Source organism: Astatotilapia calliptera, unplaced genomic scaffold (assembly GCF_900246225.1).
Source record: "Astatotilapia calliptera unplaced genomic scaffold, fAstCal1.2 U_scaffold_2, whole genome shotgun sequence".
NCBI lineage: Eukaryota > Metazoa > Chordata > Actinopteri > Cichliformes > Cichlidae > Astatotilapia > Astatotilapia calliptera.
In genome coordinates this window covers 1,070,818-1,096,798 of record NW_020535729.1, presented here as the reverse complement: position 1 = coordinate 1,096,798, position 25,981 = coordinate 1,070,818, and the positions used below count along the sequence as shown (strand labels likewise).

At 47.9% G+C, this 25,981-nt stretch overlaps 2 protein-coding genes across 2 annotated transcripts in view; both read left to right on the top strand.

The window, feature by feature from the left end:
• The first annotated feature begins 737 nt into the window (after positions 1-737).
• On the top strand, positions 738-8,284 carry LOC113017741 (uncharacterized). Its single transcript, XM_026160850.1, has 4 exons — positions 738-790; positions 1,453-1,788; positions 2,394-2,720; positions 8,274-8,284. Exons 1-4 carry the CDS (start codon positions 757-759, stop codon positions 8,282-8,284), a joined length of 708 nt encoding a protein of 235 aa, XP_026016635.1. The 5' UTR covers positions 738-756.
• A 7,188-nt stretch (positions 8,285-15,472) lies between these two features.
• Positions 15,473-25,981, top strand: part of LOC113017740 (uncharacterized) — an 11,548-nt gene continuing 1,039 nt past the window's right edge. The window contains exons 1-3 of the mRNA XM_026160849.1: positions 15,473-15,843; positions 25,398-25,532; positions 25,641-25,739. Of these exons, the coding sequence (XP_026016634.1) occupies positions 15,477-15,843; positions 25,398-25,532; positions 25,641-25,739 (601 nt within the window). The 5' untranslated portion in view covers positions 15,473-15,476. The remainder of the gene's footprint in view (positions 15,844-25,397; positions 25,533-25,640; positions 25,740-25,981) is intronic.

Here is a 25,981-nt window from a genome sequence, read left to right as displayed (position 1 = left end):
CTGTGTTTTTAATGGACGTCTACTTTAAATTACTTCCTCAAAGTGTGTCGAGTTCATCACTGTAAATTTATATATTAGTAAAAATGTTGAGGAAAAAAGCAGGTACTGAGGAACTTTTATATTTTCACGGTAAGAAGAAATTATTTAATAATTCTCCTAATTAAAAAAATTCACATTTTTATTCATCACGTCAGAATGATCGATAGGACTAGATGGCCGTGCAGTATAACGTGATCTGGGAGAAACGCCACTGTATGTGAGTGAAGCAGCAACATGTTTTTGTGGTGTTGCACTTTGGGGAGGGTCCCTGAGCACTTCTCCCACAACCAGCCACACCTGGAGACCAGCGGTATTTTTTTCACATCCACCTTAATGTTGCGTATCAGCCGCTGATGGTTCTCTGATAACCTTTCTTATGTGTTATTGATCCTGGAAGTTCAAATATGTGACATCATGTCAAACTTATGTGGTTCTTTAATTAAATGAAAGGATAAACATGATCCAAACTGAAACCAAATGGAGGCTCTGCTCTTTCCACGGTGACTCATGCACCACCCACGCCCCAGAGAGTTTATCAACTTCAAGTTCAGACTAAGACTCGGAGCATGTTGAACCGGTTTACTGGATCAGAGATTGGGCAGGAAATACTCTCTGTTCGTTAGCAGTGAGGCAGGAATGGCTGAGTGTTAAGATGTGGATTCACTCAGTTATGAGTGGAGTGATCAGGACTCTGTGCTGGCTGTTCTGCTTTGAAGAATGATGAAAAAGTTGCTGCCGTTCCTACTCCTTGGTAAGAAACTCCAAAAATATGGAAAAGTTTCAGAGTTTGGAAACTGCGCATTTCAGACAGGAAGGGTTTACAGCAGCCGTGTAAATGTGTTATTAGTGTTTTGGTGGTTTGTATGAACAGAGTAGCCTTATGAGTGATGGTTTGAGACAGTCTACAACCCATGATAACCTCCTCATAGGAGGTTATATGATTGTGGGAGCCTTCACTGTAAAATATGACAAACTCGAATTAATGTTTTCTGGTGTCCATGGGGACAGTGTAGCCATGACCTCACCAGCTGGTAATGTGCAAAGTACCAAATTGTGAACAAATGCAATGCAAAATTACGAATAAAATGTTTTTGCAGGAATTTCTTCCAATTGAATTGTCATTCCCAAAAAGAGAGAGTCAAACTATATTATTTTATAATTATTATATTGTATTACTGTGTGCAGGACAGACCCAAAAAGAAAAAAATGTACATATGCAGTTCAGTTACCATGACTACTGACGCTCACAGAAAAGTTTTACCCTTGGGGCCTGTGTAGGCTAGAGGTGGGAACCAATACTCACTGTTGGCCTCTGTTCCACATGGAGGCCAGTGTGGTTGTCTGTGGGAAAATCGACCATGCATTGCCCATAGAAATCTCTACAACTGATATTGTGGTTCATTGTTGTCTCAGACCAGCAGGTGGAGGTGAAGGTGGAGGAAAGGTCAGAGTCTGTTCTCCTGCCCTGCAAAACAACACCTGACCTGCCTGAGAATGCAGCAGTGGAGTGGACTCGCTCTGACCGTGAACTCATGATGGTCCATGTGTATGTAAACAGAAGTGACCATCTTACAAAACAGGACAACCTTTACTGTGGTCGCACGAAGATGAACGAAGACCTGCTGAGAACTGGAGACCTCAGCCTGACCCTGGAATACCCCACAGAGAGAGACAGTGGAGGATACATCTGCACCATCTACAGGGACAAAGACATCCTGAGACAGAAAGTAGTGCTGCACCATGTCAGAGGTCAGTGCTGTAGAAACAGATCATTATTGCAGACATTTTAAGAGATACTTAATATTGATAACATACTTAATATTGAAAGATACTTAATATTGATAACATCTTAACAGATACTCTGACCCGTAACTATCGTGAAATGCTTCGAGTGGAAGTAGACACCTTTCGCACATGCGTGGTGCGGATCAGTGACATGTACAAGCTGTTCTTCTTCTGTGGTGGTAAACAGCAGGCTGACATGGAAACATGTGCTGACAGTAAATGTTGCAGCAGCTTCAGTAAATGTTCCTCCTTGAGTTGTGCTCAGTCATGTGGTGGAGAGCTTCAGATGTTCAGAGCAGACACATGAGATCTTCATGGTTTTTGTGCTGATGTGTGTGAGACATGGCCGACTGTGGAGGCTCAGTCTGTTCTTCTGCTCTTCATCCAACATGTCTGGAGCACTTTACAGGATGCTGCAGACTAGTTACCAAAGAACGAGTCAGGAACACATCAGGAACAAACTGAGACACAATCTGACTGAGACTAGAAGACAATGAGGGGACAGGGAGGTCATGTGACCATCACAGCTGCTGCTGATGTCATCATGTTGTGCTTTGTTGTCCTCTCAGTTTACCAGGTGGTGGTAGACTCAGGGATGGAGTCTGTCGTGCTGCCCTGCAAAACCACACTTCGCCTGCCTAAAGACGCTAAAGTGGAGTGGAAGGACAGAGATGACAGGAAGGTCCACGTGTATGAGAACGGCTCTGACCTGCCTGAAGAACAGGACGATGAATACAAGAACCGAACAAAGATGAAAAGAAACTTACTGGAACCTGGAGACCTCAGTCTGACCCTGAAACACCCCACAGATGGAGACCACTCCACCTACATCTGCACCATCTACAACAGGAAGGGAAACATTCTGATGAAGAAAGAAGTGCTTCTCACTGTCAGAGGTCAGTGCTGTAGATACAGGTCAAAGGTCAGAGGTCAGACTCATGATGGTGGTTCAATTCAATTCAATTCATCCATCCATCCATCCATCTTCATCCGCTTTATCCGAGGCCGGGTTGCGGGGGCAGCAGCCTAAGCAAAGAGGCCCAGACCTCCCTCTCCCCAGCCACCTCCTCCAGCTTATCCAGGGGAACACCAAGGCGTTCCCAGGCCAGCCGAGAGATATAATCTCTCCAGCGTGTCCTGGGTCTGCCCCGGGGCCTCCTCCCGGTGGGACATGCCTGGAACACCTCACCCAGGAGGTGCCCAGGGGGCATCCTTGTCAGATGCCCGAACCACCTCAGCTGGCTCCTTTCGATGTGGAGCAGCAGCAACTTCTCACCCTATCTCTAAGGGAGAGGCCAGCCACCCTTCGCAGGAAGCTCATTTCTGCCGCTTGTAGCCGCGATCTCGTTCTTTCGGTCACTACCCACAGCTCGTGGCCATAGGTGAGGGTAGGAACGTAGATTGACCGGTAAATTGAGAGCTTCGCTTTTACACTCAGCTCCCTCTTCACCACGACGGACCGGTGCAACATCCGCATTACTGCAGCTGCAGCCCCAATCCGTCTGTCGATCTCCGGCTCCCTTCTCCTATCACTCGCGAACAAGACCCCGAGATACTTGAACTCCTCCACTTGGGGCAGGAACTCATCCCCGACCCGGAGTGGGCACTCCACCCTTTTCCGGCTGAGAACCATGGCCTCAGATTTGGAGGTGCTGATACTCATTCCCGCTGCTTCACACTCGGCTGCGAACCGCTCCAGTGCGAGCTGGAGGCCCTCACCCTATGAAGCCAACAGAACCACATCATCCGCAAAAATCAGAGATGAGATTCTGAGGCCACCAAAGCGAAAGCCCTCAGCTGTCATGAATCGCTGTGCGGCAGGCAGGAGTTGGACCCAAATTGCAGGACTCACAGACTCGGGGAGGTGAACTCAAAACACAGCTTTATTTGCTGGCAGGGAAAAACAGACAAACTAAACTGGGAACAACAAACTAAGCACTCACAGAGAGACACAAGGAGATCCACACAGCATGAGGGACGACGCGACACTGACTCAGAGAAGCACAGGGTTTAAATACACTGGGAAGTAACGAGGGGAATGAGACACAGAAGGAAGGCACAGCTGGGAGAAATCAGGACTGACGAGACAAGCAAAGCAGGACACATTCACATAAGACACGGACCATCAAAGTATAACAGGAAGTATCATACAGAGACGCAAACTTGACACAGTGGAGACAGCAACTAAGAAACACAGAGACATAAACCATAAGGCAGAGGACTCTAAGAACCGAGAGACACAGAGGGGAACTCAAACATGCAGACACAGACTACACAGAACAGAGGGGACACAGAGAAACATGAAGGGCAAGGGATCGAAACTAGAAACCATAGAATAACTCACACAAGTACAATATTACAAACATCACAAGGAACTAAAAACGCTGGGTCAGGGGACCCAGGACCATGACATCAGCCACTTGGCTGCGCCTAGAAATCCTGTCCATAAAAATTATGAACAGAACCGGAGACAAAGGGCAGCCCTGGCGGAGCCCATCACCCACCAGGAACGAGTCCGACTTATTGCCGGCAATGCGAACCAAGCTCTTACAACAGTTGTATAGGGATCGAATGGCCCGTAACAATGGGCCAGACACCCCATACTCCCGCAACACCTCCCACAGGACACCCCGAGGGACACGGTCGAATGCCTTCTCCAAGTCCACAAAACACATGTAGACTGGTTGGGCAAACTCCCATGCACCCTCAAGTATCCTCGAGAGGATAAAGAGCTGGTCCAGTGTTCCGCGACCAGGACGAAAACCGCATTGTTCCTCCTGTATCCGAGGTTCGACTAGCGGACGAACTCTCCTTTCCAGCACCCTGGCATAGACTTTCCCAGGGAGGCTGAGGAGTGTGATCCCTCTGTAGTTGGAACACACCCTCGGGTCCCCCTTCTTAAAGATGGGGACAATCACCCCGGTCTGCCAGTCCACAGGTACTGCCCCTGATCTCCACGCAACATTGCAGAGGCGTGTCAACCAGGACAGCCCTACAACGTCCAGAGCCTTCAGGAACTCGGGGCGGACCTCATCAACACCAGGGGCTCTGCCACCAAGGAGTTGTTTAACTGCCTCAGTGACCTCGCCCCCGGAAATTGGCGGGTCATTCCCCTCATCCCCAGACTCTGCTTCCTCCTCGGAAGACGTGTCAGTGGGATTAAAGAGGTCCTCGAAGTATTCCTTCCACCGCCTGACAATTTTCTCAGTCGACGTCAGCAGCGCTCCGCCAGCACTATACACAGTGCAGGTAGAGCACCGCTTTCCCCTCCTGAGACGCCTGACGGTTTGCCAGAATCTCTTCGAGGCAGTCCGGAAGTCTTTTTCCATGGCCTCTCCGAACTCCTCCCACACCCGAGTTTTTGCTTCAGCCACTGCCCGAGCCACATTCCGCTTGGCCTGTCGATACCTGTCGGCTGCCTCCGGAGTCCCACAGGCTAGCCAAGCCCGATAGGACTCCTTCTTCAGCCTGGTGGCTCCCTTCACCTCTGGTGTCCACCATTTGGTTAGGGGATTACCACCACGGCAGGCACCAACCACCTTGCGGCCGCAGCTCAATGCAGCAGCTTCGGCAATGGAGACGCTGAACATGGTCCATTCGGACTCAATGTCCCCAGTCTCCCTCGGAATGCTGTTGAAGCTCTGCCGGAGGTGTGCGTTGAAGATCTCGTGGACTGGGGCCTCTGCTAGACGTTCCCAGCACACCCTCACTACGCGTTTAGGTGCACCAGGTCTGTCCAGCGTCCTCCCCCGCCACCTGATCCAACTCACCACCAGGTGGTGATCAGTTGACAGCTCAGCCCCTCTCTTTACCCGAGTGTCCAGAACATATGGTCGCAGGTCTGGTGATACGATTACAAAATCAATCATCAACCTACGGCCTAGAGCGTCCTGGTGCCACGTGCACTTATGGACACTCTTATGTTCGAACAGGGTGTTCGTTATGGCCAAACTGTGATTAGCACAGGAGTCCAATAACAAAGCACCGCTCGGGTTCAGATCAGGGAGGCCGTTCCTCACAATCACGCCCCTCCAGGTCCTGCTGTCGTTACCCACGTGAACATTGAAGTCTCCCAGCAGGACAACAGAGTCTCCAGGTGGAGCACCTTCCAGCACCCCCCCCCCCCCCCCCCCCGCCGCCTCTCACCAGGGGCAACTCCAGACTGAGACAGAGTCCAGCCCCTCTCCAGGAGACTGGTTCCAGAGCCCAAGCCATGCGTAGAGGTGAGCCCGACTATATCTAGCCGGTACCTCTCAACCTCACGCACTAACTCAGGCTCCTTCCCCACCAGAGAGGTGACATTCCATGTCCCTATTGCCAGTCTTGGCAGCCGGGGGTCAGTCCGCCAGGGCCTCCGCTCCTGGCCGCCACCCGGCACACAATGTACCCGACCCCTATGGCGCCTCCTGCGGGTGGTGGGCCTGCGGGAGGATGGGCCCATGTCTCCTCTTCGGGCTGTGCCCGGCCGGGCCCCATGGACTAAGGCCCGGCCACCAGACGCTCGCCCTCGGGCACCCTCCTCGGGCACCCTCCCCGGGCCTGGCTCCAGGGCGGGGCCCCGGTAACCCTATCCCGGGCAGGGTAAACTGTTCCCTCGATATTCTTTTCATAAGGGTCTTCTGAATCGCTCTTTGTCTGGTCCCTCACCCAGGACCAATTTGCCATGGGAGACCCTACCAGGGGGCAAAAGCCCCCAGACAACATAGCCCCTGGGATCCCTGGGACACACAAACCCCTCCACCACGATTAGGTAGCGATTCAAGGAGGAGATTCAATTCAATTCAATTCAATTTTATTTATATAGCGCCAAATCACAACAAAAGTCGCCTCAAGGCGCTTCATAGATACAGAGAAAAACCCAACAATCGTATGACCCCCTATGAGCAAGCACTTTGGCGACAGTGGGAAGGAAAAACTCCCTTTTAACTGGAAGAAACCTCCGGCAGAACCAGGCTCAGGGAGGGGCGGGGCCATCTGCTGCGACCGGTTGGGGTGAGAGAAGGAAGATAGGATAAAGACATGCTGTGGAAGAGAGACAGAGGTTAATAACAGATATGATTCAATGCAGAGAGGTCTATTAACACATAGTGAGTGAGAAAGGTGACTGGAAAGGAAAAACTCAATGCATAATGGGAATTCCCCAGCAGCCTATGTCTATTGCAGCATAACTAAGGGAGGATTCAGGGTCACCTGGTCCAGCCCTAACTATATGCTTTAGCAAAAAGGAAAGTTTTAAGCCTAATCTTAAAAGTAGAGATAGTGTCTGTCTCCCGAATCCAAACTGGAAGCTGGTTCCACAGAAGAGGGGCCTGAAAACTGAAGGCTCTCCCTCCCATTCTACTTTTAAATACTCTAGGAACAACAAGTAGGCCTGCAGAGCGAGAGCGAAGTGCTCTAATAGGGTGATATGGTACTACAAGGTCATTAAGATAAGATGGAGCCTGATTATTTAAGACCTTGTATGTGAGGAGTAGGATTTTGAATTCAATTCTGGATTTAACAGGAAGCCAATGAAAGGAAGCCAAAACAGGAGAAATATGCTCTCTCTTTCTAGTCCTTGTCAGGACTCTTGCTGCAGCATTTTGGATTAGCTGAAGGCTTGTCAGCGAGTTTTTTGGACATCCTGATAATATCAAATCAAATCACTTTTATTGTCACATCACATGTGCAGGTACATTGGTACAGTACATGTGAGTGAAATTCTTGTGTGCGAGCTTCACAAGCAACAGAGTTGTGCAAAATCCAATAACGTAAAACAAGCAAAATATAAGAATGGCTAAATCTGAAACTAATAAATATATGTACAATATATATATATGCATATAGTATATGCATTTCTGGATGTGTATACTAAATATGTTTTCTGTGTGTGTGTGTGTGTGTGTGTGTATATACATATTTTACAAATTAAATAGAGTAAACAATAAAATAAAATATATAAAAATATACAGAGTTGAGACATGTGCAAAACAGTGGCATTACTGTACAGTACGAAGTGCATAATGTTGAAGTTCCAGTAGTGAAGCTGAGGTGTCTATGAAGTGTTCAGCAGTCTGATGGCCTGGTGAAAGAAGCTGTCTCTCAGTCTGCAGACTGTAATAATGAATTACAGTCGTCCAGCCTGGCAGTAATAAATGCATGAACTAGTTTTTCAGCGTCACTCTGAGACAGGATATTTCTAATTTTAGAGATGCTGCACAAATGGAAGAAAGCAGTCTTACATATTTGTTTAATATGTGCGTTGAAGGACATATCCTAGTTCAGTCTCAGTAGCTCCATCCAATAATGTTACAGTGTTAGCTTGTCTGATGTTTGTGGCTGTTTTGGTTTTTATTTGATTTCCACCCAAATGTAAAAGCTTCATCAGATGAACTGTAGGAGCAAAGTTCATGTGTGAGACTTCATCTGAAAGGTAACATCTTCTAGTTTCTGAACATGTGTTTGTTTAGCATGTGGCTAAAACACAGGCTAAGCTAAGTCAGTTCAAATCTCAGTAAAAACCTTCTTTGGTCCTCATCTATAATCAGTCATATCTGAGTCACAATAACTAGAAGATGATTTCTAGCAGAAGTGTGAAAATCTCCACATCGGCTGGATTATATCTATAGCAGCAAACAGCAACTGATGCACAAAGCTTTGTCTCTGTTAATAAAGTTGGATCAGTTCAAATAGTTTGTTGCTCTGCACTTGAAAGCAGCATATACCGTTAACAAACAAGAGCTTCACAGAGCTTCAGACTATCTCGTGCTCTGTTCCCTAATGTTAGCAAGTTTAGTGACAAGTAAATAATATTTAAAGATTTCCAGGAGGGAAATACTCGTGTGTGATTAATTTGAAGTGTTTCAATATGAGTCAGTGAGTTTAAAAGTAGGGTTAGCATATATGACTGCTAAAAGTGTTAGCACATATGCTATTTGAGCTGTGTAAGTTATTAAGTTTAATGTGGAGAATCTAACAGATCTAAGCATGTGTAGCCCACATTCTGAAAAAAGTTTAAAGGCTCATATTTGTGTCCAAAATGTGAAAACTCTTTGACGGCAGCTTAAACAGGCAACTGTTGTCAGTTTAAAGATGTTTGGTCTTTATTGGATAGTATAGAGAGAGACTGTTTTATTCTGGTCTCATTCACGACAGACTCCAGAATATCTATTTCCTACCCAACGGGGTAGTAAGTTTTATTAACAAGTCATGCGACTCAGATTGGTCCTGTGCCATGTGCAACAGCAACATACAGCCTAACAATCCTTACTCGTGTGTCACTCTAAAACGTCCGTGCAGCAACACAATCCATTGTGGAACAAACCATCTTGCAAACAATAATTCACATTATTACATCCCTTCTCTTTTTCTGTTTTTGGAAAAAACAGAAGTCCTTTTTTGTTTTGATTTGTCCTTCTTCTTACTGAGGGAGAAAACAATATGAAACACTCAAAGAATACAAAAGCATTCCACTATTCAAACATGTACATTTCTGCAAGCTGTAGGGAACATCAATTTCCACAGAATACACAACTCGTCCCCTCAAACAATAAAGGCTGTGAAGTCCTCATTATGTAACATAGTCCTTGTACCGAAGTGGTGGAACTACTTTGCAGCCTGACCTTGTCCTGACACCCCCTGATACCTCGTCAGTCTTGATCTGTGCCCACGAGTTTCTGAAGGAGCTGTCACTGACCTGCTCAGTGCCCCAGTGTCTGTCTGTCATGGCATTTTCTTGATCCATCACGCCTGCATGTCTCAGGTGCCTCCGATTCCTCCTCAGGACACTTCCAGAGTCCAACTGAACCTCATAGGACCTCGGGTCAACAGTCCCAATCACCACTCCCCTGCTCCAAGTGGAATGGCAGTCAAAAGGCTGAACTCTGACACTGTCCCCTAGCTTCAAAGAGTCCATGTCTCGTGCTGATCGGTCATAGCACAATTTTTGGCGCTTCTGTTTCATCTCCAACTCCCGCAGGGCTGGAATGACTTTTGGCCTTAGCAGGCTCGTCCTGGTTGGCAAAAGCGCCTGTGTCCTTCTGCTGACCAGCCTCTGAGCTGGGCTGGTCTCCAGGCCTTGTGATGGTGTGTTGCGATGGTCCAGAATCGCAAGATACGGGTCCTGCCCCGCCATTTTTGCCTTTAGCAGCAGCCTCTTTGCTGTCTTCACTGCTGATTCAGCCTTCCCATTACTCTGAGGGTAACCTGGTGAAGATGTTTTGTGCTGGAAATCCCACAGTCGACTAAATCTCAGAAACTCACCGGACGTATACTGTGGTCCATTATCTGAAACAACAATGTCCGGGATGCCCTGTCTGGCAAAGTGAGCCTTCAACTTTCTAATCACTGTGGTGGACTTAGTGTCCGGGAGATAGTCAATTTCCCAGAAGTTTGAATAGTAGTCCACTGTGATAAGGTAGTCCTTGTTGTCAAGAATAAACAGGTCCGAGCCCACCTTAGCCCATGGTCTAGTCGGGATCTCAGGTGGGACCAAGGTCTCTTTCTGCTGTCTGTAGTCAACTGACCTGCAGATGTCACACTTAGTCACATAAGTCTTAATTTGTTCATTCACGCCTAACCAATACACACACTCTCTGGCTCTCCTTAGACAACCTTCTACACCTAGGTGTGTCGAGTGTAGTCTAGCTATGATCTCCTGTCTCATGGTAGTCGGGACAACAAGACGTTCACCTCTAAACACAAGTCCATCCTGACTACTCAGTTCATCCTGGAATGAGAAGTATGGTCTGATGTCACCGTCAGTGTCTCTTTTGCCAGTCGGCCAACCTCTGTGAATTGTATCTATGAGGATCTGTAGTGCTTTGTCCTCTTGTGTAGCAGTCCTTATGCTGTTTAGTCTGTCAGGTGAGATGGGTGCATGAGTGACCATGTTAATGCTCTCTATTTCCTCCTCTATGGAGCCCTGTGGTGAGCACTCTGGAAGATATCCCCTACTCAACGTGTCTGCTAATAACATGTCTTTGCCTGGCACATACACCACATCTATGTCATATTTGTGAATGCGCATAAGCATCCTTTGCAACCGTTTGGGTGCACTCAACAGCGGTTTTCTTACAATGGTCTCTAAGAGTTTGTGATCACTGTGTACCACCACTTTACGACCATATGTGTACTGATGAAACTTCTCCATGCTGAAAACTACAGCCAAAAGCTCCTTTTCGATCTGGGCATAACTTTGCTCTGTACGTGTAAGTGCTCTACTCGCAAAAGCCACAGGCTTACCCGTCTGCATGAGTGCTGCACCTAACCCTTTGTCAGAAGCGTCACATTGTACTGTCAGCTCTTCCTCTGGGCAGTAGTATTTCAGGACTGGAGCCTATGCTATAGCCTCTTTCAGTCTCTGAAATGCGTCTTCATGTCGAGTCGTCCAGTTCCACTCACTGTCTTTGTGTGTCAGTTGTCTCAATATGTCGCAGTGGTCAGACAGATGTGGGCAAAACTTTGCTAAGTAGTTCACCATACCTAACAGTCTCTGTACTGCCTTCACGTCTGTAGGTCTGGGCATTTGTTCTATAGAGCTAACCTTCTCTGGGTCTATTTTCAGACTGTTGCATGTCAGCTGATGTCCAATGTACGTAGTTTCCTTCTGTTTAAGTTTAAACTTGTCTGCGTTTAACTTAATGTTTTTCTGCCTGCAACGAGTCAAAAACTGTCTCAGCTTCTTGTCATGGTCACGTACTGCTCCAGCATCTGTGTCCCCCTGACCCGTGATCAGCACATCATCTGCAATGATGTAGATCCCTGCCAGACCATCCAAAGCTTGTGTGAGCTTCCTCTGGAACACTTCCGGAGCTGGACTTATCCCCATTGGGATCCTCAGCCATCTGTAGCGTCCAAACGGAGTCGAAAATGTTGTCAGGTAGCTCGACTCCTCCTCCAGTTTCACGTGCCAGAATCCACTCTTCACGTCGCAGACAGAGAACACTTTAGCCTTTGACAGATCTGGCAAAATGTCCTCAATGGTGGGCAATGGGAAGTGGCTCCGTTGTAGGGCTTTGTTTAAGGGTTTTGGATCTATACACACCCTTAAATCCCCACTCTGCTGTTGGACCACAACCATCCCACTGATCCAGTCTGTGCTGCATTCTACTGGTGTAATGATCCCTCTGTGCTGAAGATCTTGAAGCTCCTTTTTTAACGGCTTTATCATTGCAATAGGGACACGCCGTTTTGGTAACTGCACTGGTTTCACAGTTTCATCCACCTGGAGCCTTAACTCTCCCTCCAAACAGCCATCTCCTGTGAAGACATCGGCATACTCTGCTTTAGGTAGAGTGGTGGCCCCATGATCGGAAGGTCGGGGGTTCGATTCCCCTGAACAGCTACCCTGAGGTACCCCTGAGCAAGGTACCGTCCCTACACACTGCTCCCCGGGCGCCCAATGGCTGCCCACTGCTTCACTGAGTGAATGGGTTAAATGCAGAGAGGGATTTTCCCCACGGGGACCAATAAAGTACACTTTCTTTTCTTAATCTGATCCATGTTCCACTCATTGGCTGTTGGGTGCTCTGAAGTAATGATGCTGTCCAGTTTCAAGATTTTTTCATTGTGCACTTTTATGAGTTTCATCGCTTCGCTGGCTCTCTTGCCCAGCAGTGGTACTTTACAGTCTTTGTCAACCACTTGAAACTCCAACCGATACAGTTTCTGATTTCTCGGGTTACGTAGCTTAACTTTGCATTTTCCAAACGGCTTTATCTTACTTTTGTTGTACATCATCAACACTGTCTGTGTGTCCTCCAACTGTGTGTTCGGGCTTAGCATGTAGATTGGCATTACATTACAACTGGCACCACAGTCAATCTGAAAATTTACAATCTCTTTGCCCATCAGCATGCCTGCAAAGAGTTGAGTGCCTCTCACTTTGTCAGTGTTCTTTGTAGTTGAATCATGTGTGTCTGCCTCTGTAACACAGAGAACGTCCTCATACTCATCACTCTCACATGCTGTCATGTTGTGTACATTCGTCCTTCTCTTCTGCTCTGAATGTGCCATGCATTTAACTGCAAAGTGGTTTTCTCTGCCACACTTTTTACATTTCTTCCTGTATGCTGGACATTTTTCTTTCTTTTTTTCATGTGTTCTGCCACAAAACTTACAGTCCACTGCGTCGCCGATCCGTTTCTGGCGCGCAGCTCCACGCACAGCATGCACCTCCTCCACTGCAGCTCCCGAAATGGTTTTTGCTGTTTTCCCGTGACAGCTCCGCAACTCTGCAGTGCTGTATGCATGCATCCAGTGTCATGTTTTTCTCACGCAGCAGTCTCTCCCTCAAACTCGGGTTGTTAAGTCCACATACAATCCTGTCACGAATCAGTGAGTCCCTTATTACTCCAAAATTGCACGTTTTTGTCAGCAGCTTTACCTCCGTCACATAGCTGTCGATTGTCTCACTGGCGCCTTGGTTTCTCGTGAAGAACCGATAACGCTCCACAGTTTCATTAACTACAGGATTGCAATGATTATCAAACTTCTCAATAATGTCCTTAACTGTCCACCGATCTCTCGCCGTGTCACCCATTAGCGTGTCTAGCAGCTCCCTGCCGCTCTCACCAACGAGATAACTGAACAGGCTTACTTTTTTCTGTTCGCCGTCTGAATCCATGGTCAGCTCCACATAGAGCATAAACTCGTCCCTCCAGGTCTTCCATGTCCGTGACAGGTTACTGGAGTCCAATACCAGCGTCGGCGGCGCTTTAAGGCCCTCAATGCCTCGCGGCGGTGCTAACTCGATTAGCCGCTAGTTGCTCACCGCTCCAACAGGCGTCTCCCGGGGTTCCACTCCGGCCGTGCAGCTTACTCCGCTACCTGCTCCGCTATCCGCTCCGCTGCCACCATGTTATATTCTGGTCTCATTCACGACAGACTCCAGAATATCTATTTCCTACCAAAACGGGGTAGTAAGTTTTATTAAGAAGTCATGCGACTCAGATTGGTCCTGTGCCATGTGCAACAGCAACATACAACGGCTGTGTCCCAATTCAGGGTCTGCACGCTTGATGTACGCGCACTACGCGTACTACGTACGGTGCGTACTATAAGTACGAGAAGTGCAGAAGTGAGAGGCTTGTGAAATGGGACGGTCTGGCCTTCGTTGTGCTGTTCAGGTTGCCTAGCAACCATGATACTAACCGCGAGAAACGCGAGATAGTATGACATAAATGAAGGAGAAAAAATGTTTTGTTGGTCATGCATTTTTGTCATGACATCACTTTGATTAGTTGAGTATCTGAGGCTGAGACCAGAGGACTGTAAAACATGATTGTTGGGCTTCATTTCTGTACTGAACAGTCAGTTCAAGAGTAGTTAGTAAATAACAATTAGCTCTTGTTGTTCATGAGACTAAAGTCATCTCACTGTGGTAATGTAAATATAATATGGCCAATGTTATAGTATTGTCAGATTATTATGATATATATATATATATGTGTGTATATATATATATATATATATATATATATATATATATATATATATATATATATATATATATATATATATATATGTAGAGGCTGAAAGTACAAACATCACTAATGTCATATAACTTTGCCGACATGTGGCCAACAGCAATGTTTTAATTTTTTTCATTATTAAACATTCGCACATAAATAAGTGACATCATGAGTACTTACTATTGACAGTTCACTCTTCGGCCGCTCCTTTCTGCCGTATTTTGCGGCAAAATTCTCCACACCTACTGCCGCGCTATGAATTGTAGGATATATGGGACCACGAAGCGTGCACCGGACCACGCTTGATATTTGGGGAAATCGACGGCGCATTTGGAGTACGCATTTGAAGTACACTTTGAATTGGGACAGCCGTCGTCGCGTGGCGGTGACGTAATCGCGCTTAAAATGCGTACTTCAAGCATGCAGACCCTGATTTGGGACACAGCCAACCTAACAATCCTTACTCGTGTGTCACTCTAAAGAGTCCGTGCAGCAACACAATCCATTGTGGAACAAACCATCTTGCAAACAATAATTCACATTATTACAGAGACAGGAAGACAGATTGATTTTCTATTGAATGGACTTTTTCAAATCCAGCTGTAGGCCTGTGTTTGTGAGCTCATTAACAGCTGTTTGTTTAGAGAGACGTGGTCCTCACAGGACAGCCACTACAAACATATGATTTTATAGAATATGATGCATTACTGCAGATTCAACACAATAGAAAGGATTTGAAATGAGCTCAGCCTTAAACATGTGCAGCAGTAATATTGATCCACAGACACTGATGGGAACATTTTTCTGCACAATAAGTACTTTGACTTTTCATACTTTATGTACAATTTGCCAGTACTGCAGTTTTGTGTGTAGTGAGGTGTTTTCATGGTGTTTTCTTGGTGCTTTTACTAAAGGAAGCTTCTATCAAATTCTTCCACATGTTGTCAAACTGAGCTGTGTGATGAAGTGAGTGTGACAGAAACACTCAGACTGTGTTTCTCTGCTTCATCAAGTCAAATCTGGTCCTCAGAGACTGAATAAAGTCCTGTCCCACTAACAGCAGCTCCAACAGTCTGTTCACTGCTTTCTTCCTGTCAGTCTTCATCTTTCTGCTGCGTCTCCTCTTCACACTGACCACTTTCTATCTAACACTGAGCTCCCAGTGAAGCAGCAGCATTCAGCCTCTTAGAGTCAACACAAATGTCTCCATCCAAGCTCATGTTGTGCTTTGTTGTCCTCTCAGTCCCCCAGGTGGAGGTGGATTCAGGGGTGGAGTCTGTCCAGCTGCCCTTCAACACCACACTTCACCTGCCTGAAGACGCTAAAGTGGAGTGGAAGAATATATATGGGAAGGTCCACGTGTATGAGAACGGCTCTGACCAGCCTGAAGAACAGGACGAGCGTTACAGAGACCGAACGAAGATGAATGAAGACCTGCTGAAAACTGGAGACCTCAGTCTGACCCTGAAACACCCCACAGACTGGGACAACTGGACCTACACCTGCACCGTCTACAGCAGGGAGGGAAACATCCTGCTGAAGAAACAAGTGAAGCTGATAGTCAGAGGTCAGTGCTGTAGATACAGGGCAAAGGTCAGAGGTCATGCAGGAGTTTATTCTCTAGAAGCTTTTAGTTTGAATCTATTTTCAGTTCATTCAAATAAAATAAATTCTTTGATGTTTTGATCTAAAAGCCAAAAATGTCAGGCGGAGCAACTGTGTGTTTAAATGAACTAAGAAGAGCATTAAAATGATCCTAACTTCAAAATAAAAGCCTCTGGCATGATGTGAGTTTGGATCAAATCAATAGTTTTGTTAGTTTAGTCCAAATCAGTGTAAATGTATAAATATCAATAGTTTTAAAGCTGCTGAGATCATTCAAACACTTTGATCCAGTCATTTGGATGTTGTCACATGTCAGGGTGGAGCAGCCATAAATACGAGGCTTTTATTGTGAAAATGCTGAGTGTGATGATCCAGAGGAGCCCATGGGGTGTTTGTGGCTGGATGCAAAGGTTTGTAGCTCTCCTTGTAAAGAGAAACAGCTTGAAGCTACAGAGGAGCGTCTGCAGAAGAAGACAGGGGAAAGAGGAAGAAGCTGAGGCCGCTGGAGAAAAGACAGGAAAAGGAAATCAGCTTCATTTGTTGGAGGCCGTTTGTTCATCACACTGAAATATTCCCACTTTAGAGACAGGAAACAAAGTGAAGTGTGGATTGATGTTTGTCTCCATGATTTGGGCCCTGGAGTCATTTCTTCATCTCCCACTTTAAGACATATTAATGTCAGCCTCACACGTCCCACAGTGTTGAGGAGCACTTGGTGAGGGCTAGTTCTTTAAGGTTCAGCAGCTAACAAGAAGGTGTATCGGTCAGGATACAGGAAGGAGGACAACAGGCTTCCACTTTGCCGGATTGTCACCACCAGCTGTTTTATTGCCACCTAGATGCTCAGTGTTGCCAGCAGTCTGTAGTAACAAACAAGTTGCCATCAGTATATAAATATATACAGCAACAGCTTCACTAAGATAAACATAAAGGATTAAATGAAATAAACCAACACATCCATCTGAATATACACATAACAGAACATATATAATTTGAACTATGCCAATCTTTCATCTCTTGCTCCAAACACAGAAAGGTCATGTGGCGGGGCGTGGCCTGCGGTGCCGTGCAGGTGCGTCCGCCTCCTCTGCACGGCACCGCAGGCCACGCCCCGCCGAATTAAATATTGTACTGGGTCCTGTGGTTGGGTTGTTGTGATAGTGTTGAGCGGGCAGCGGGAGAGCTGCAGCTCTGTGTATTGTATCTGAGTATCTGACAGCAACCATCAAAGATTCAATAAAAAGCATCAAAATGCCACTGGGTCTGCCGTGTATGTTTACAGTGGTGCCGAAACCCAGGACGGGAGGCACGGCAGAGCCAGGAGTGGGCCAGTAGAGGGGGGAGCTGGCGAGAATGGTGGCCGAGCTGGCGGCCACGCAGCAGGAGCAGGCGGTGGTGTGGCGCCGCAGGCATGAAGAGCTGCAGGACCAGACTGAACGCCACCTGCAGAGGATGGAGAATCTGGCGGCGCTGATCCGGTCCTGCCCGACACCACCGCCACCCCCACCGGCGCTCCCCAATGGCGCTGGAGTGGAGGACATCCAGTCCGTGCAGGCGCCTGTGCCGGCCCCCAGGTTGCGACCAGCTAGTACGCAGCCTGCCACAGCGCCTGTCCCCACACCTCGCGTGGGAGCCGCTGGGGCTCTGCAGGGCCCGGTGCCCGTTCCTGTGCCCTGGAAGAAGGCGGCGGAGCCGCTCCAGCCGGGAGAGGCAGCGGCGATGGCGGCGCCCGAGGAGCTGCTCCAGCCTGGAGAGGCAGCGGCGATGGCGGCGCCCGAGGACCCGCTCCAGCCGGGAGAGGCAGCGGCGGAGGTGCAGCGTGTGGAGCTGCTCCCACCGGGAGTGGCGGAGAAGCCGCGGGATAAGTCGGTGGTGCCCGTGCTAAGGGAGTCCGCGCCACCGAAACCCGAGGTTAGCGGGGTGAGCAGAGTGGCCTCACCTCCACCAGAGGCCGGTGCCTGCCGGACATCTGCCCAGCCGCCTGCGAGCCGGGGCGCACGACCGTACCGACTGCGCCGCGTCCACCTGCCACGTGGCCGACCTCCGGATCAGCTTCGCCAACTTTATTTTATTCACGTCACACCACACAACCACCAACCCCTGAGTCCCCGTGTTTTAACACGGCGGGTGTGATTGCGGATGCCGTGCAGGTGCGTCCGCACGGCACCGCAGACCACGCCCCACCACAGGTCACAATTAAACACAGTGAGAATGTCATACATAGCCGAAACATCCACTCTAACTGTAAACAAAGGATCGTGTGGCCGAATAAAATTACTACATAATGGCGGCGGCCGGCGGCACATGCTTCGAGTTACGAGATGAAAAAATGCGGTGCTACAATGCGGTAGAATGTAACTAAAGCCGCGGCCAACATCAGAATCGGAAAATAAACATATTTAAGGAAACTTACTTTCAGTCATGAACTTAACACTCGGAGCATCACCGTGAAGGATGGCAACCAGGAACAGCTTACGAGGTAAACAGAACTCACTGAAAAAATCTCCCCTTCTCGAGTAGCATCGCGATACCCCCAACTTCTCCCTACGTCATTTCCTACGACTCTGCCGGCTGCCGGAGGATTCCCATGATGCATTGAGTTTTTCCTTTCCAGTCACCTTTCTCACTCACTATGTATTAATAGACCTCTCTGCATTGAATCATATCTGTTATTAACCTCTGTCTCTCTTCCACAGCATGTCTTTATCCTGTCTTCCTTCTCTCACCCCAACCGGTCGCAGCAGATGGCCCCGCCCCTCCCTGAGCCTGGTTCTGCCGGAGGTTTCTTCCTGTTAAAAGGGAGTTTTTCCTTCCCACTGTCGCCAAAGTGCTTGCTCATAGGGGGTCATATGATTGTTGGGTTTTTCTCTGTATCTATGAAGCGCCTTGAGGCGACTTTTGTTGTGATTTGGCGCTATATAAATAAAATTGAATTTAATTGAATCACTCTCTGCCTCACACGCCCTCATCTGCTGCTTTCCTCTGATTGGCTGCTTTGACAGAGTCATGATTGGCTGCATGTTTGTATAGAAAGCAGCACGTTGCTGGTAGATCAGCCATCAGCTCATGTTTGTGACTGCAGCATGGCACCAGTTTGCTCCTCGTGTTTCAGTCCCAGACTGACCTGCAGCTCTTTAGTAAATTCAGACAGCAGCTTTGTAACTGTTAGTAAATCTGACCATGAATATCATTATGACACCTCTGACCACTCATTCTGTCTTTATTGGCTTTCATACATGAAACACGCTTAAAGTCACCATTGAATCTAAACTGGATGAAAGCAGCTGTGAGTCACTGCAGCAGCTCTGTGCCAACAACCAACCAACACCTGGGTGGAGTCCCAGCTGAAGCTGAGAGATACTCAGAGACAGAAGCAGCTGTATGGAAGCGTTCTACAGGACGGCTGACACAAAGCTGATGTTACTGATGTCTCCTAGATAGATCTCATGGACCAAAGGCTCTCTGTGTCATCTCGGCTCCAGCTGAACTAAACAGAGTGAATTTGGGCTTTCAGGGAGGGGTGAAAGCAGAGCGCTGTAAAGGAAAGGGCTGTGATTGGTTCAGAACACGTCAATGAGAAGAAAGGAAAGCTTCAGAGCAACATGAATGAAACAAAGTGTTTTGATGACGACTGAAAGCCAAAACTGTCCCTGAAATCAGAATCCAGTTCATCTCCAGCCCCGTCAGCAGTTCCAGCTGCAGTGCTGTTACAATAATAGTCATCACTTCTAGTTTCACAGCAGCAAACTGGGAACATTCAGCGTCTCAAAGATTGACCTGTTAGCACCTGCAGACATTGTTGAGCTGGCTCTGCTGATCTTGTCTTCATTTCTCCACTATTTGGAGAAGCTTTAGCAGGATCCACAGTCAGAGTCAAAGTGGAGTTCTAGCATGGACGTGACGCTTCAAGAAGCTTCAGACAGACAGTGTTCTCCAGAAGTTCTGCTCTAAAAGGAAACTTTGAGCTGTGATTGTTGTAGTCAGAAGGATGGAGGCTGGATCTTTGATGAGTGCTTGCACACAGGCTGTCTTTAAGTATTCTGGGACACAGCCAGAGGACAGACGAGTGTTCATTATTGGAAGCAGCCGAGGGGCAGGGACATCCCAAACTTCACTCAGGAACTTTGGAGGAATCATATCTACACAGCTTGATGAGCGTTTCAGTTGTGCCACAGTCCTTCAAAGCTCCTCCACAGAGACTGGCACAAAAGAAGATCAGATATGGTGGCTGGGGTTGGGGACATCAAGAAAAGAATCAGGAGCTGCTGTTTTGGATTTCCTCTCATTCATTTGATCCTTCAGAAAGTTTAGAAAGTGGAGACATTCCTCACTCGATGCCGTAATCTGATGAAAACTTGCAGGATTTCAGACGCTCCACTGAGCTCCAAAGAGCTCCAAAGAGCTCTGGGCTGTACTTATTAGAATGAATTAACGGAGAGAAATAGCCGGCCCTCGCCTCCTTCACCTGTTCATTGAAATCAGTCGTTCATGCTTTCATCTCTTGATGACGCAGCTGAAGATTCACCTTCTTCCGTCTCCTTTCTGCCCTCCGGCATTGTCTTTTCAGACTGTGAATGTCTTTGTGGATCCAGGGCAGCGAGCGAGCACCACGTTTAGTCCTGATCTTAAAGGTGCAGTTGAATCTAAAGTGGATGTACAAAGGAGGTTCAGATCATTCAGAGTGTTTGTGTGTGTGAGGGAGGAGGAACACCAGTGGTGGTAGAAACACTGATGAACATGTTTCTCCTGCTTCCTCATGAAAAGAGCGTCAGCGTACTGACACAGCTGCTTCTGCCTGATCACTTGGAAAAATGATCTCAAACAGAATCCATCAATGATCAGAGAGAAACACATCAGCTCAAAGCCTGGAGTTCATACTGAAGCCCACAGTTATATGTAGGCCAACAACACGCTGTTTGAAACCAATGAATTTACTGTACTGAGGAACTCAAATGAGTCAGTAAGATCATCAACATGGATCTTAAAATCAGCAGCTCAGATCATGTGATCACACATAAGAACCATGGAGCAGGAAACATCTGAGAGTTCAGCTCCAACTCTGATGGAGTCTTAGGAGGGCGGAGATACCTGCACAGATAGGAGCTGTTTCACACTTTAACAAGCAGCACCTCCAAACTACACCCTTCATCCACCTTAATAGGGGAGCAATTGAAGCCAAAGCTCCACCCACCCAGCCACTTCCTCTGGGCTGACTGAAACAATCATATGTGGGGTCAGAGTTCACAGACTAGACAGTCCTCTCCAGATTTCATCCTGTTTCTGTTCAAAACATCAAATCAAGCTGATGGGAAGTTGTAGAATCCTTCAGAATAAAAGCCTGACTATTCAGAGCTCCAACATTAAGAAGAGCAAAGTGAACCAAGGTGGGTGGAGGCAGCAGAGAAACTGTAGGGTGGAGCTGAATGCTTCATCAATGGGATGATGCAGCAGATTTCCTCCACCTTGCACAAACTGTCCTGTTAGTTATTATGACTGGAACATCCAAAATGTCTCCAGAGGCTCCGAGTCCAGCTGAACATGTATTAGTGTTTAGAGTGGAACTGAGGTGATAGGGACTAGGACCTGGGGGACGTCAGTCAGTGACGGAGCGGTCAGCAGGTGTGGGCAGGTGTGGACAGGTACTTGATGGACTGTTTCCTGCTGGACTCCATGTGATATGTTAGCAGAGAGGATCTGGCTCCTGATTGGTTGAAGTGGAGCCCATCTGCTGCAGAAAGATGCCTCCTGTCCCAGAAAACATTGAAGTTGTCTCTAAAGCCCAGGCTGTGGGAGTCACACACAGAGGAGAGCCAGGTGTGGAGGCCGAGCAGCCGCCCAAACGCCCCACGGCCACAGGTGGGAGTGGGGCCGCAGATACAAACACTACGGTGGGCTTGTTTCACAGCCTCACAAAGACACACAAAGTCCAGTTTGAGGAAGTGGGAGCGCTGTTTGGAGTCCGGTTGGTGCCCATGTGGATAAGGATGGTGTCGGCCTCCGGACGGGATCGTATTCTGCCAGGAAACTTGTCTAAAACGTCCCAGAGCGTCGGGCCGGGAAAAGACAGAGCGCACGCCTCCTTTAATTGTGAAATTCCTCACCATGGTAACTGAACACATCAGCTGGTCTGCAGCAGGTCATGTTCAGAGTTTGAGGCTCAAAGTGTCCCATTTTCACTGATTGTTTCCCGACGACATGCTTCACGTGTGATATGGATCCTCTGCTGAAGGAATCTGCTTTCTATCCACAACCTGTTGATCCGTGTCTGACTAACAGCAGCGCAGGAAGCCCTGCAGTTACAGAGAAACTGTCTGAGTCGCATTGTTGCTGCAGTTTACCTGCAACTGCTGTGAAGAAAAAGTCTCACTGTGTTTGTGTTTGGTCCTAATCTGCTGCCTGTCTGTTTGACATGCTGGATTTCCAGCTGATCGATGACAGATTAGAAACTGATCAGTCTATTGATCACACAATATTCCATCAATAGAACTGATTTGACTTTGATTTGTGTAACAAAGTGATTTCTGATCCTTCATGATCAGAATCAGAAACAGAATCAGAATCGTGTTTATTGGCCAAGTATATGTGCAGACACATACAGGGAATTTGGTTCCGGTAGATGGTGGCTCTCAAGCACAGCAATGTAAATCTCTCTCTCACACACACACACACACACACACACACACACACACACACACACACACACACACACGTCTATATAAACACATTACACATACATACACAAAGCTGTGTAAACCAACTATAAATAACTAATCTAAACTTATATACATAAAATACAGAAATGAATGAGGTGGAATGAATACTACAGAATGCACATAAGGTGCAGCTGCAGTCTGGCAGTGGGAGCAGTGTGACAGGTCAACTGTTTAGAAGGGAGATGGCGAGGGGAAAGAAACTGTTCCTGTGTCGGGTGGTCCTGGTCTGCGGGCTTCTGTACCGTCTGCCAGAGGGCAGCAGATCAAAAAGTCTGTGTGCAGGGTGTGAGGGGCCTGTGATGATTTTCCCTGCCCGTTTCCTGGTTCTTGAAAGGTACAGATCCTGGATGGAGGGCAGGGGGGTGCTGATGATCCTTTCTGCTGCCCGTACAGTCCGCTGCAGTCTGCTCCTGTCCTGTTTAGTGGCTGCTCCATACCAGACTGTGATGGAGGAGCACAGGACAGACTCAATGACCGCAGTGTAGAACTGGATCAGCAGCTCCTGTGGAAGACTGTACTTCCCCAGTTGTCTCAGGAAGTACATCCTCTGCTGGGTCTTTTTGAGGATGGAGTTGATGTTGGTCTCCCACTTCTGGTCCTGGGAGATGGTTGTACCCAGGAACTTGAAGGTCTTCACAGTTGACACAGGGCTGTCTGATATGGTGAGGGGGAGCAGAGTTGAGGGATGTCTCCTGAAGTCCACTGTCATCTCTACAGTCTTAAGAGTGTTCAGCTCCAGATTGTGCTGACTGCACCAGAGTACCAGCCACTCAACTTCCTGCTGGTATGCAGACTCATCACCATCTTGAATGAGGCCAATGACAGTGGTGTCATCTGCAAACTTTAGGAGTTTGACAGCCGAGTTCTTGGAGGTGCAGTCGTTAGTGTAGAGGGAGAACAGTAGTGGTGAGAGGACACATCCTTGAGGGGCACCAATACTGAGGGACCGGGTTTCAGAGGTGATCTCCCCCAGCCTCACTTGTTGCTTTCTGTCTGTCAGGAAGCTGGTGATCCACTGACAGGTAGCTGGTGACACGCTGAGCTGGGAGAGTTTGGAGGAAAGAAGTTCAGGCACAATGGTGTTAAAAGCCGAACTAAAGTCCACAAACAGGACCCTGCCACAAGTTCCCGGGCAGTCAAGGTGTTGCAGGATGTAATGCAGCCCCATGTTCACTGCATCATCCACCGACCTGTTTGCCCGGTAGGCAAACTGCAGAGGGTCCAGCTGGTGGCCTGTAATGTCTTTCAGATGGGCTAACACCGGTCGTTCGAAGGATTTCATGACCACAGACGTCAAGGCGACAGGTCTGTAGTCATTCAGTCCTGTGATGGTGGGTTTCTTGGGGACAGGGATGATGGTGGAGCGTTTGAAGCAGGAGGGAACTTCACACAGCTCCAGGGATCTGTTGAAGATGCGAGTAAAGATGGGAGCCAGCTGTTCAGCACAGGTTTTGAGGCAGGAGGGTGAGACGCCGTCTGGTCCGGGGGCTTTCCTGGGCTTCTGTTTCTGGAATAGTCGGCTCACATCCTCAGTGTGTATTCTGAGTTTCAGGGAGGAGGAAAGGGGGGTGAGAGGTGTGGTGGAGGTCGTTGAGTCTGGATTGGGGAGGGTGGGGGTGGTCGTTGAGTCTGGATTGGAGAGGGTGGGGGTGGTCGTTGAGTCTTGATTGGGGAGGGGCAGGGTGAAGGGGGGAGAGGTGGAAGGTGTGTTGGGAGTCAGTGTCTGAAGCAATGTCCCTGGGGAGGGTGGGGCGTGGGAGTCTGTCCGTCTCAAACCTGCAATAGAAAGTGTTTAACTCGTTGGCCAGGTCTTTGTTTGCTTCAATAGTGGGTGGGGGGCGTCTGTAGCTGGTGATTTCCTGCAGGCCCCTCCACACTGACGCAGGGTCGTTGGCTGAGAGCCGTTCTTCCAGCTTCTGGGAGTAGATCCTTTTAGCTGCTTTGATCTCCTTGGTCAGTGTGTTCCTGGCTTGCTTGTACAGGGCCCTTTCACCACCTCTGTAGGCGTCCTCCTTGGCCTTACGAAGATGTTGGAGTTTAGGAGTGAACCATGGTTTATTATTGTTGTATGTGCAAAAGGTCTTTGTTGGCACACACACGTCTTCACAGAAACTGATGTATGATGTCACAGTGTCCGTGAGCTCATCTAGGTTCTCAGATGCAGCTTCAAAAACAGTCCAATCAGTGCAGTCAAAACAGTCCTGCAGTTCCTGCTTTGCTGCGTTAGTCCACTTCTTCACAGTTTTGACTACAGGCTTGGCACATTTGAGTTTTTGCCTATAAACTGGAATAAGAGGGACCATGCAGAGATCAGAATGTCCCAAAGCTGCCCGGGGCACAGAGCGATAGGCATCTTTTAGAGTGGTGTAGCAGTGATCCAGTATGATGTTGTCCCTGGTGGGGCAGTCTATATGCTGTCTGTATTTAGGGAGTATGATGTGACAGTGTCAGAGCTGAATGCACTTGTAGAGTATCATGTTTTTATGGCTCACATTTAAAGTGTTGCAGCTCTAATGTACAGCTGTCATATTAGAAATAGAAGCAGCTCTGATTTTAGTGCTCAAAGAAATCTATGAAGTGATGAATTCACACATGAACAGTTTTCTGCAGCGTTCCTCTCGGCCTTATTTGCAGCTCCACTCTTGTTTTTGCTCTAATAATTATTTCTCTCCATGAGCTGTTTCTCTGCCTGAAGGAGGCGCCACTCCATCACTTCATTTAGTGCAGAACAAGAGTCACATGATGCTGCTCTGAACACCAATCACACTTTGTACAGCTCATGTTGTGTTTGTTGTTTTCTCAGTCTGTCAGGTGGAGGTAGATGAGGGGGCGGAGTCTGTCCAGCTGCCCTTCAAAACCACAGAAAACCTGCCTGAAGATATTAAAGTGAAGTGGTGGGAGGTGGGTTCATACAACAAGCTTCACCTGTATAAGAACGGCTCTGACCAGCCTGAAGAACAGCACCAGTTTTACAGAGACCGAACGAAGATGAATGAAGACCTGCTGAAAACTGGAGACCTCAGTCTGACCCTGAAACACCCCACAGAGAGAGACAGTGGAGAATACAGATGTGGAGTCTGGAGTCGTGGAGACATCTTCATCTTCTTCACCAGGAGATACAAAACAGTGCAGCTCAAAGTCAGAGGTTTGTATGTCTGCATGGGTGCGTGTGTGTGTGTGTGTGTGTGTGCGTGTGTGTGTGTGCGTGTGTGTGTGTGTGTGTGTGTGCGTGTGTGTGTGTGAGTGCGTGTGTTTGTGTGTGTGTGTGTTTGTGTGTGCGCGTGTGTGTGTGTGTGAGTGCGTCTGTGTGTGTGTGAGTGCGTGTGTGTGTGTGTGTGTGTGTGTGTGCGTGCGTGTGTGCGTGTGTGTGTGTGCGTGTGTGAGTGC

What these genes read in the sequence shown, in the direction of transcription:
- LOC113017741 (XM_026160850.1), top strand. Translation starts at nt 757, where the DNA reads ATGATGAAAAAGTTGCTGCCGTTCCTACTCCTTG. An exon ending in GCTGCCGTTCCTACTCCTTG is followed by an intron (nt 791 to 1,452) that starts GTAAGAAACTCC and finishes TTGTTGTCTCAG; the next exon opens with ACCAGCAGGTGGAGGTGAAG. An exon ending in AGTGCTGCACCATGTCAGAG is followed by an intron (nt 1,789 to 2,393) that starts GTCAGTGCTGTA and finishes TTGTCCTCTCAG; the next exon opens with TTTACCAGGTGGTGGTAGAC.